At 41.8% G+C, this 12,122-nt stretch overlaps 1 protein-coding gene across 1 annotated transcript in view; it reads left to right on the top strand.

Annotated features, from left to right (window-relative positions):
* Positions 1-12,122, top strand: part of STOM (stomatin) — a 50,468-nt gene that overhangs the window by 27,941 nt on the left and 10,405 nt on the right. The window contains exons 2-4 of the mRNA XM_043988722.1: positions 2,278-2,381; positions 3,756-3,828; positions 7,571-7,653. Coding sequence (XP_043844657.1) covers positions 2,278-2,381; positions 3,756-3,828; positions 7,571-7,653 — 260 coding nt within the window. The remainder of the gene's footprint in view (positions 1-2,277; positions 2,382-3,755; positions 3,829-7,570; positions 7,654-12,122) is intronic.

Here is a 12,122-nt window from a genome sequence, read left to right as displayed (position 1 = left end):
AGTGTAAGATCACTCCCATTTCTAACTCATATGATTCTGTGATGAAAGATGGAATGTTTGAGCCCATGATCATTCTGGAATATGAGATTTGGGCCTTTTCCAAGTAAAATAGATGAGTAACACCTTCCTTTACAACTTCCAGCTTGGGAGATTTCACAACTACTTGGCTCCATTGCACCAAAAGGGACAATCTGCCCTCCAGCATGGATTTTCTTGCTGAGTCTGAGATACCACTATGGGAAATTTTGATCCCCAAGCTCTTCTGGTGTGTCACAGACTGGTTGGCTACTCAATCAGTACTCTTGGCTTCTTTCTGGGCACAGTATTGCCTTCTCTAATCCACATTCTTTCTTTCCCCATTGTGGTTTCTTAGTACTCTGTATCATTCTTTTTTTTTTTGGCGGGGCAATGGGGGTTAAGTGACTTGCCCAGGGTCACACAACTAGTAAGTGTCAAGTGTCTGAGGCCGGATTTGAACTCAGGTACTCCTGAATCCAGGGCCGGTGCTTTATCCACTGTGCCACCTAGCCACCCCAACTCTGTATCATTCCTGTGTACTAATTTGTATTGCAATTATTTGTGTGTTTTAGCTTTATCTTGATATACTTCTTGGAAATAGCCAATATAAAAACTTGTTTTGAATGACTATGCATGTTGGTTATGAAGGTTTTGGTTTTCTTTTTTTTTAACTTAAAAAAAATAAACTCAATCCAAGCCTGACAGTAGAAAATGAATACATGAACTTGTAAAACAAAAAAAAAATAGAATGTAATGAGATCATGGAGCTGGAAGGGACCTCAGATCATTTATTCTATCCTCTCGTTTTTCAGATGAGGATACTGAAACACATGGAAGTGAGTGCCAGCTCTAGGACTTCTTGATACTCTCAGTGCAATGTATTAGCCTGCTTATTGAATGACTATTTGAATGTTTCGCTCATACTTACAAAGTGTTAAAGCAGGAAAGGACCTTAATACTCAATCATAATAGTTCCTATTTATTTATATGGTATTCTAATGTTTGCAATGCACTTGCATCATTTTTTAACTTTTTTTTTGTGGCAATGAGGGTTAAGCAACTTGCCCAGGGTCACACAGCTAGTAAGTGTCAACTGTCTGAAGCTGGATTTGAACTCAGGTCCTCCTGAATCCAAGGCCGGTGCTTTATCCACTGAGCCACCTAGCTGCACCAATGCATTTGCATCAAAACCCACTGAAGACAGTAGTAACATGTTATTACACCCATTTTAAAGATGAAGAAAGCAAGGCATAGAAAAGTAATGCCATAGCATATTAGAAATGGAAGAAGGGGCAGCTAGGTGGCGCAGTGGATAGAGCACTGGCCCTGGAGGACCTGAGTTCAAATCCGGCCTCAGACACTTAACACTTACTAGCTGTGTGACACTGGGCAAAGTCACTTAACCCCAATTGCCTCACCAAAAAAAAAAAAAAAAAAAAACCCCAAAGAAATGGAAGAAGACTTAGGACATAAGGTATCAGAATGGAAAGAGATGGTGGAAATTATCCATTCAATATGTCAGGAGTCCATTAACTTCTTTTTCATAGTTTGATAACTATATTTCAACATAATTGGTTTCCTTTGTAATCCCATGTGTTTTACTTTATGTGGTTAAAGCATTATTCTGAGAAGGGGTCCACAGGCTTCACCAGCCTGCCAAAGAGGTCCAATACCAAAAAAGTTAAGAAAATATGATTGGTTGGGGGCGGCTAGGTGGTACAGTGGATAAAGCACCGCCCTGGATTCAGGAGTACCTGAGTTCAAGTCCGGCCTCAGACACTTGACACTTACTAGCTGTGTGACCCTGAGCAAGTCACTTAAACCCCACTGCCCCGCAAAAAACCAAAAAAAAAAAAAAAAAAAAAAGAAAATATGATTGGTCTAGTCCACCCCACCCTGTTTTACAAAGAAGGACATAGAAGCAGCAGAGCTGAAATGAAGAGCTAAGTTTCTTGATGACTAATTCTGTGCTCTCTCTAATATATCAGGCTAGCCTCTAAGCTCTCTAGTTCCCTGTAGTTTCATACTATAAGAGTGATCCTGGAGCAGCTAGGTGGTAGAGTGGATAAAGCACCAACCCTGGATTCAGGAGGACCTGAGTTCAAATCCAGTCTCAGACGCTTGACACTTACTAGCTGTGTGACCCTGGGCAAGTCACTTAACCCTCATTGCCCTGCCAAAAAAAAAAAAAAGTGAGAGAGTGATTCCCCCAGACTCTTTTTGGTCTTGATAACATGAACTATATATTCTTTACTGCAGATAACCCCAGTAAGGGCCTTGGTTGTTGCGGATGGATTCTGGTGATTGTGTCCTTCATCTTCACAGTCATTACCTTCCCCATCTCAGTCTGGATGTGCATAAAGGTAATGGAACATTTATTTTAGGAAGCTTTGAAAAAGGGGTTTAAGTGGTTCCTTGTCCTTTTGGATAAGGAGACTGTTTAATCTGTGGGTGCATTTATGGCCAATATTGTTCTTTATCCGTGGGATCACAGGATTTAGAGCTGGAAGGAGCCTTAGACACCATCTAGTCCAACCCTCTCATTTTTTACAAGTGAATCAACTGAAAAAAAAACAAACAAACAAAAAACCAAGGGGCAGCTAGGTGGCGCACTGGATAGAGCACCAGCCCTGGATTCAGGAGGAACTGAGTTCAAATCTGGCCTCAGACACTTAACACTTACTAGCTGTGTGACCCTAGGCAAGTCACTTAACCCCAATTGCCTCACAAAAATAAACAAACAAAAAACCCAAGTGAGTCAACTGAGACCCAGAGAGGACAGGCTACTTTGCCCAACATTACAGAGTTAAGTAAGTGACAGAGCCAGGAATCAAATTGTCACGAAAATTTCTATCCAATGAAGAAAAAAAAAAAGCGCAATCTCCAAGCTGTAGAAAGATAGGTTTATTGAGAGAGGATACCTTTCTCACAATAAAGCTTGTCTCAGGTATAGGACCTGAAGACCCTGAGCAGTGCCAGTCTAAGATTTTTATAACCCTGTGAGGCTTAAATGCTTATATTCCATACTAATTTTAGACAAACTCCTCCCAGTTTACCGTCCATCAAGAAACATAAAGTCAATCAAAATACTGTATGTTTGGACTTTCAGTCTACAAATGAACAGTCATTTTCTTGGCATACTGCCATGTAAAGTGGGACGGTCTAACTTTTAAATTTGTCTAAAAAGACATTCACAGTTGTCTACAATAAATATTGTCAAGGCTGAAGTCAATCTTGTCTTCATCTAACAGCATTTTATAAGCCCTGCTGTCTTATTTGCTTTATAAGAACTACCTAAGCAGGTTAAAACACAATTTGTACACTATGCTGATTATTAAATACTGATTATATTACTTATACCTAATAGACAAATCACATATCTAAGGGTTGGGGAAAATCTCACTCACAAAATATAGTTCTTAGGACTCCCCAATTCAATGATCTTTTTAGTGTTTCACTTTGCCTCTTATTCCTTCCTCTCCCTTTTGAAAAATGCAGAGCGGGGGCAGCTAGGTGGTGCAGTGAATAGAGCACTGGCCCTGGATTCAGGAGTACCTGAGTTCAAATCTGGCCTCAGACACTTAACACTTACTAGCTGTGTGACCCTGGGCAAGTCACTTAACCCCAATTGCCTCACCAAAAAAAAAAAGAAAAATGCAGAGCCCTGCACTAGGCACAAGGGGCATCAAGGATCTTCTTAATCTCATAAGAACTTAATTTTCTGTTTTCTTTTCTAGATCATAAAGGAGTATGAGAGAGCTATCATCTTCAGACTGGGGCGAATTTTACAGGGAGGAGCCAAAGGTCCAGGTGAGTGGCAGCGTCATGACTTATCTGTAGCAGAGAGGGACATTTCGCTTCAGTTTTCACCCACTCCCCTTATCTACAGCATCCAACAGTTCTCCCCACTTCCATACTCGGGGAAGAGTCCTAAATTTAGTTTGGTTCAGTCAATATCTACGAATGCCATCCTGACATTATATCATGTATTATGTACCCACCGTGTGTAAGATGGGCTTGTTGTTTAGTCGTTTCAGACCCCATTTGGGGTTTTCTTGGCACAGATACTGGAGGGGTTTGCCATTTCCTTCTCCAGCTCATTTTACGGAGGAGGAAACTGAGGCAAACAGGGTTAAATGACTTGCCAGGGTCACACAGCCAGTAAGTGTCTGATGCCAGATTTGAACTCAGGAAGAAGAGTCTTCTGACTTTAAGCCTGGCACTCTATCTACTGTGCCAGCTAGCTGCCCCAGATCAGCTCAGCATGTATATGTATGTAAGACCTGGGAGTGAGTTCAAGGGTGAAAAGTCAACATAGTGTCTATGCTTGAGGACCTTAATGGAATGGGGTAGAAGAGTCTCTCAGTGCTAACAACTCAGTCAGAATGTGCTGAATGTATTGAAGGGATCACTTCAGACTGGGGAGTGTAGGGGGAAGATAATATTAGGAAGAGAGGTTCTCTAAAGTGACACCTCAGCCACTTGGAAGAGTTTCAGGAGATGGAGCTGTGGAGGGAGTCTGTAAGGAGGCAGCCACCCAGAGAGGCAGGAGAGGACAAGATCTGGAAGTATTGGGGTGTCTGAAATATGACTTGAAAGATGGGGCTAAATGGTGGGAGACTATAGCTAAGTCTTTTTTTGTTGTTTTTTGGTAGCTAAGTCTTGTAATTTAGAATAATAACAATAGCTCAAATTGGTGCAAGCACTTTGATTTTTGCAAAAGCCCTGCAAGACAGGTCAGGCAGTATTGTGGCAGGTTTGCAGATAAGTAGCTTGAGGCTCAGAAATGTAAAATGACTGGTCCAGGGTCACATGCCTGGAAAGTATTAGAGCCAGGATTCAAAAGCAGAACTTTTCCAACTCTAAAACTCTTTCTGTTAATCTACCCTGCTTCTTTTTAAACTAAAGGCATCTGGTCTTTTGAGAAGTAACATCCAGACTTGCCTCTACAACTGTGTTATTTTAGCAGCTGGTGGTACAGTGGATGGAGTCAGGAAGACTTGAGTTCAAATGTAGCTTTAAGACATTTGATAGCTGTGTGACCCTAGTCAAGTCAGCCTTTGCCTCCCGTTTCCTCATCTGTAAAACGGGGACAATAACAGTAGCTTTTTCTTGAGGTTGTTGTGAAGATCAAATGGGATAATAATTGGAAAGCACTTAGCACAATGGCTGATACATAGTAAGTACTACATAAATGTTCATTATTATTATTACTAATATTACTATAATAAGATGCTGTCATAGATTCTGAGTTAAACTAAGACAGTGCCGTGACATGCACAGAGACCTTTTAAATGCTTTCCTTACACCTACCCTATGAGATGAGTACTGAAAGTGTTGTTACCTCCTTTTCACAGAGTCCCAGTGACTTCCTGGGATCTGATAGTTAGAAAGAATTGGAGCTCATGACCCCTGACTCCAAAGCCAGTGGGATCCACCTGCTATAGAATGGTTCCCAAACATTTTAGTCCCAAGACTCCTTTATGCTTTTAAAAATTACTGAGACCCTGAAAGGGCTTTTGTTTATATGGGTTCTATCTATGGATATAAAAACTGAAAATATTTTGGTATTATTATGAAAATATCTTTGACTTTCCAGACATTTGGAAGGGTCATGGGAACCCCTAAGAGGCCCTAGAACATACTTTGTGAGTCACCAGATGGTGGATAGTATGCTGGAATTGGAGTCAGGAAGACTGGAGTTTAAATTCTGTTTAGTAAATTGTGTGACCCTGAAGAAGTCACTTACCTTCTCAGGGCCTCAGTTTCCTCGTCTGTAAAATGAGGGACAGGATAGATACAGTGACCTCAAAACCTCCTTCCAGCTTTATATCCATAATCCTCTGCTTTTTCTACTATACCATTCTGCCCCGACTAGGGAATTAGAAGCCATTTCAGCAGCAGAACTATGTTGTCAGATTTGTATGCTAGGAATTTTACTTTGTCAGCAAAGGATCATTTTGTAAGAGGGAGACAAGTCAGGAAGGTGCTACAGTAATCCCTAGGCTAGAAGAAACCCAGCCTACACCCTCTTCTATTGTTTTTTCCCTCTTGTCCCCTCCCACCATGACCTGTGATAATTCTTAGAACTTCCTTTTCTGGAGTGTATTTCCTACAGTGACCCCTGTGAGTGAGCCTGGTGCAAAGGTAGTTTTCCCTAATTGATAATTTTGTTTGGGGTCCTGCAAAAGACTCAACCCAGGAGGGTAGGGCATGGTCCTGGAGCAGCTTCAGGGGCTCATAAACTCTCTCTTTTTTTTTCCCCATAAACTCTTGTTTTTGTTTTGTTTTGGTTTGTTTTGGTTTTTTAGTGAGGCAATTGGGGTTAAGTGACTTGCCCAGGGTCACACAGCTAGTAAGTGTCAAGTGTCTGAGGCCAGATTTGAACTCAGGTACTCCTGAATCCAGGGCCGGTGCTTTAACCACTGCGCCATCTAGCTGCCCTCCCATAAACTCTTAGAGCCTAAAAGATCTTGCATGTTTTCTCATCCAACCCCCCTCACTTTACACAGGAGAAAACCGAGGCCAAAAAAGAAGAAATGACATATACATGCTCATACATTTAATGACTGGCTGAACTAGGGCTTCCACTCAGCCCTGGCACCTAAGCCAGTCCTCTTTCCTCCATTCCCTGAGGAAATGGAGAGAGCTAAATTATTTTATCCAAGATATACAGATGGCAAGTATTAGACTCAGATCTTAAATCTAAGTGATGTTGCATATTGATGTGCAAACCTGCCTTCTAGATGTGAAGAGCAAAACATTTGGGACCAGATGTAGCTAATAACAGCTACTTTAAGGTAGCAACGTACTTTACATCTCTTACCTCATTTTATTCCCACAATAGCCATGTAAAGTTAAAGAAAGAAAGAAGCATTTATTAAGTGCCTACTATGTGCCAGGCACTGTGCTAAATGATCATCTTATTTGATCCTCATAATCCTGGGAGGTAGAAACTATTATTATCACCATTTTACAGATGAAAAAACTGAGACAAACTAGCCCTGGGTCACATAGCTAACAAGTACACACAAGAGACAGCCAGATGTAAGATTTGCTGCTTCAGAAGACCCAACTTTCTCCAACTGCTTTTGAGTGAAATTCACCCAGAAATATGACATCCTAAGCACCTACTTCTTTTTGGTAGAGAGGTTGGGGACTTTGGGTGTGGAATACAGTATCTGTTGGCTGGTTGTCTTTATTACATGGTAGAATTTCTTTTGGAAGGAAGGTGGGGCAATAATATCTGGAAAATATGGTCATGTACAAATGAAGGGCTTCGATAAAACTTAATTTTAAAAAGAAAAATGAATATGACATTCTATTGAAGAAATCAGATAGACACTGAGACTTGCCCAAGGCTAGTCACAGAACCTTAGACAAGAAAAATGTGTTTGTTGATGGAGAATGGCTCTGCCCAGACTGGCTCCTTTGTACAACAACAGTCTAGATATAAAATTGGTTAGATTTGATTGTCTTCTGATTTAATGACAAAAGAAAGTCGTTGGATGTCATTCTCTCTCATTGATCATCTGGCTCTTTCCCTGTACAGGGCTCTTCTTTATCCTGCCCTGCACTGACAGCTTTATCAAAGTGGACATGAGGACCATTTCGTTTGATATTCCTCCTCAAGAGGTGAAGTTTCTCTTCATTCTTAACATTTCTCTTCTGTGGGCTTCTAGGGGGAAATGTGATTTGCTGTACCATGCCCTTTCATTCTTAGAGTTTTTTTGACTTTTTAATATTAGGTTGCTTATTTAAGATGATTTCTATAATGTCAAAGTTGGTGTTCACAGCAACCCTCCCAAGTAGATGGGATTGTTACTATTGTCACAAGATCAGAATTTCAGTTTATAAAGGACCCCAGTGACCACTTGTCTAATCCATAGCTGAAAACAAACTCCCTCTATGGAATAGCTGATCTGGGTTCATACAGTCTCCCCTTGAAGATCTCCAGGGAAGGGAAGCCCATTACTTCCTAAGACAGTCCATTCTAGCCCATTTGGGGGACAGCTCTGATTGTTAAAAAATTTTCTCCTAAATCAAGGCTAAAATTTCCACAGTGGACAGAAGACCAAAAACCAACAATAAAAACAGGCTCCAAAAGGAAATTATTTACCTAAGGACAAATAGTGAAAATCCTAGAATGTTGAGCCTGGAAGGACCTTAGAATGTAGAATCATAGATAGGATCAAGAGCTAGAAGGGACCCTAGGGATCATCTAGTCCAATCTCTTTAGAAAAGTTAAGTGACTTTTCCAAGTTCATATAAGTAATAAGTAGCAAAACTGGGCTTCAAACCTACATCCCGGGGCAGCTAGGTGGCGCAGTGGTAAAACACTGGCCCTGGAGTCAGGAGGACCTGAGTTCAAATCTGACCTCAGACACTTAACACTTACTAGGTGTGTGACCTTGGGCAAGTCACTTAACCCTCATTGCCCAACCAAAACAAACCTACATCCCAAATTCCCTGCTCTTTCCTTTAATGCACATCTTATGTTTGTTTGTGGGGTTTTTTTTTGGGGGGGGTGAGGAAATTAGGGTTAAGTGACTTGCCCAAGGTCACACAGCTAGTAAGTGTTAAGTGTCTGAGGCAGGCTTTGAACTCAGGTCCTCCTGACTCCCAGGCCAGTGCTTTATCCACTGCGCCACCTAGCTGCCCCAACAGCTTATATTTTATATCATTTTAGAGCTGGATGAACTATCTGGTCCAAGATAACACAGTGAATCATTGACAGGGTGGGGCCAGAAGCCTAAATCTCCTTCTTCACTTCTCTTTTCAATACCCTATGGTAGTTTTATGGAAGCAAAGAGATAGAGAAAGAAAGATGGGAAGGGTGGGAAGGAAGAATCCCTCTGAGGCCATAGCTTTGAGGTTCAGTGACTAAAACCTGTTCCTTTGCCTTTGAGGGCCTGTCTCCACTGGTGTCTGGCCTTATTCCCTGAGCCACGGGCAGGGAAAATCTTATTGGGCAACAGGAAAGGGCCCATGGATGACGTTCTTTTAGTCTGTCCCCAGCACTCTGAGGGGCTTTTGAGGGGCTCACCTTGCTCTGTGCATGTTCCAGTGTCCTTGAGCTGGGTTACTCCAAGCTGCTGCATTGTGGTTGCCTTGCCTGTCCTCAGGAGACTGATCAAAGCGCTTGGCAAAGACTTCTATTTACTTGTCCCTTGTGAATTTACTGTGAATTAAGGTAAACATTCTGCCTGCAATAAACAGTGGGCTGAGGTGATAGAAGCCAAAAGAATATTATCATGGATAAAAGTCTCATTGGCAACGATTTCTTTGGAGTTTTAGGATCACGAATGTAAAACTAGAAGAAACCTTAGATTATTTAGTCTGTTTTACAGATGGAGAAACTGAGGCTTGAAGAAGTTTAAGTGACTTGCCCAAGGTCATACCAGATAGTAAGTGACAGAGGTAGAATTTGAATACACACCCTCTGACTACCCCAGTCTTGCTGCCTCTATTTTATTCCAAGAAACCACTAAATCTATATTCACAAAGTCATCATAAATGATATGTTATTATTTGAATCACTGCTTAGATGCCTGATTACTTTGTGATTATTTTATCATCATCATTAAATTGGTATATATTGTAAAAATCTATTTGGCTAATGTTACTCCTAATAATAATAATAATTGCTTCCTTGGATTTATAGACTGTTTTAGAAGAGCAACAGGATTTGCAGTCAGAAGGGCTGAAAGGGACCATAGAGCACAAAATGTGGGATCAGCAAATGTAGAGTATTTTAGGAGAAAAGGAATTTAGAAAGGAGAACCATCTATGAAATATGAAATACTGACCTCCCACCCAAAGTTGCTGTGAGCAAAACGTGTCATAAACCATAAAATTTTATGGAATGTAAACTGTCATTGCTACTCTTCTCAATGAAATGAGGTCAGGACAGGGGGCAGCTAGGTGGCTCAGTGGATAAAGCACCAACCCTGGATTCAGGAGGACCTGAGTTCAAATCCAGCCTCAGACACTTGACACTTACTAGCTGTGTGACCCTGGGCAAGTCACTTAACCCTCATTGCCCCGCAAAAACAAAACAAAACAAATGAATAGAAAGACCTGTGGTGTCTCCCCAGATTCATTGAGCAGTCAGAAAGGACCTTAGAATTTATCTGGTCCCACCCATGCATTTTATACTTGAGGAAACTGAGGTTTTAAGAAGAGAAATGACTGACCCAAAGCCAGCTGGTCTAGACTTCTTCATCAGAGGTCTTTATTTGTTGGGCTCAATTCTACCCACTGCCCATGTTGTAGGTGGTCAGGTCTCTTGCTTGTTAGTGGAAGCCTGCAGGTGGACTTCCAGTTCTTGGGGTGGAAGAAACCATTTCCACCTGAAGCCACAACCCTAAGTAATGTGCACTTTTGCCATTTCCTTTCCCAGTAATATGGGTGATTCAGCGTCCTGCTTATTGCTAAATCGGCACCTTACAGAAAATTCTTACACAGGATGAGGTGGGGAAGGTCACAGTCCTCCTTATCCAAGAAGAGACAATTCTCTTCCCCATATAACCAGGAGATTTCTCTCTCCGGAAGAGATTAGGTAACTCACACAAAAGTTGTAGCAGGCTGCAAGTCTTCCACTTAAGTTTTGTTAAAAAGGTATTAATCTGGGGCAGCTAGGTGGCACAGTGGATAAAGCACCAGCCCTGGATTCAGGAGGTCCTGAGTTCAAATCCAGCCTCAGACACTTGACACTTACTAGCTCTGTGACCTTGGGCAAGTCACTTTTAACCCTCATTGCCCCGCCAAAAAAAGGTGTGAATCTGCTGGGGCATGTTTCCCAGCTTCTTGGCTGTGATCAGCAACCAGGCTGAACACAAAACTTACTGGTCATTAGAGCCTCTCCACAGATAGATTCCCCTCCCTGGAGTTCTTAAGGCTGGAGCTGAGTAGAATCACAGAGGAGGATTCCTGTTTAGGCACGGTTTGGACTGAGTGGTCCCTGGGGACCCTTCTAGCTCTGACATTCTGTGATTCATTACTTTGTCCCCTATTAAAATGCAGCTGCTCTTTATTGATTGAATGATATGGTAATCATAGCTCACATTTCTACCCATCAGTCAATTAATAAGCACGTATTAAGCATCTATTATATACCAGACAGTGCGCTAGGTTCTGAGATACAATACGAAAGACGAAACTGCCTTTACTCGGTGAAACTCAAATACGACAACATTTTAAGCTTTACAAAATTCATTTTCTCACAGTAACCCAGGAGGGGAGGTCTTGCATTTAGATAAGAAAACTGAAACTCAGGGGAGTTGAAATGCATTGTCTGATATAACAGGGGCTAACAAGTGTCAGAGTCAGGATTTGAACTCAGGTCCTCTGATTCCTTGGCTGTCTTCCCCACTAGCCTTGGAAAATGTAAAGGACAGAAGTCATTTTTATCATCTGTAATTCAACCAACATTATTTAGTTCTTGCTATAAAGTCACTGAGGAGCCAAAGTAAGAAAAATTATCCAGTTCCTGCCTTCAAGGAGATTATATGCTACTTGGGGGAGGAGGGAGAGGTTAGGGAGTAGGGTGGAGGGGAGATAGAAGACAGACACAGATATAATACAAGGAATGTGATAGGGATGAAGAAGAGATCCAAAGTGCCTCAGGAAATTTTGAAGAAGGAAGGGTAACAATTCTCCTTGGATGAAGATGATGCCCTCTACTCTCTTCTGAAACTGTCACAAGCTCTCATCACCTCATTCCCTTCTGGTTGATCTCTGCCCCAAGTCTTCCCTCCATGACCATCCACCTTTCACTCAGCTGTCACTGGGTTCTTCCTAAAACAGGTCTGACCCTACTCTGTAAACACTTTTGGCTCCCCATTTCCTCCAGGGCCAAATAGAAAATCCTCTCTTTGGCTTTCCACACCCTGCATCATCAGGCCATTCCTACCTTTCCTGTATCCTTAGACCTCACTCCTCTCTAGGTACTCTTTTTTTTTTTTTTTTTTTTTGCTGGGCAATGAGGATTAAGTGACTTGCCCAGGGTCACACAGCTAGCACATGTTAAGTGTCTGAGACCGGATTTGAACTCAGGTCATCCTGAATCCAGGGCCGGTGCTTTATCCACTGCACCACCTAGC

Source organism: Dromiciops gliroides, chromosome 2 (genome assembly GCF_019393635.1).
Source record: "Dromiciops gliroides isolate mDroGli1 chromosome 2, mDroGli1.pri, whole genome shotgun sequence".
NCBI classification, from domain to species: Eukaryota; Metazoa; Chordata; class Mammalia; order Microbiotheria; family Microbiotheriidae; genus Dromiciops; species Dromiciops gliroides.
The sequence above is the reverse complement of the archived record's forward strand: the minus strand, read 5'-3'. Positions and strand labels throughout refer to the sequence as shown.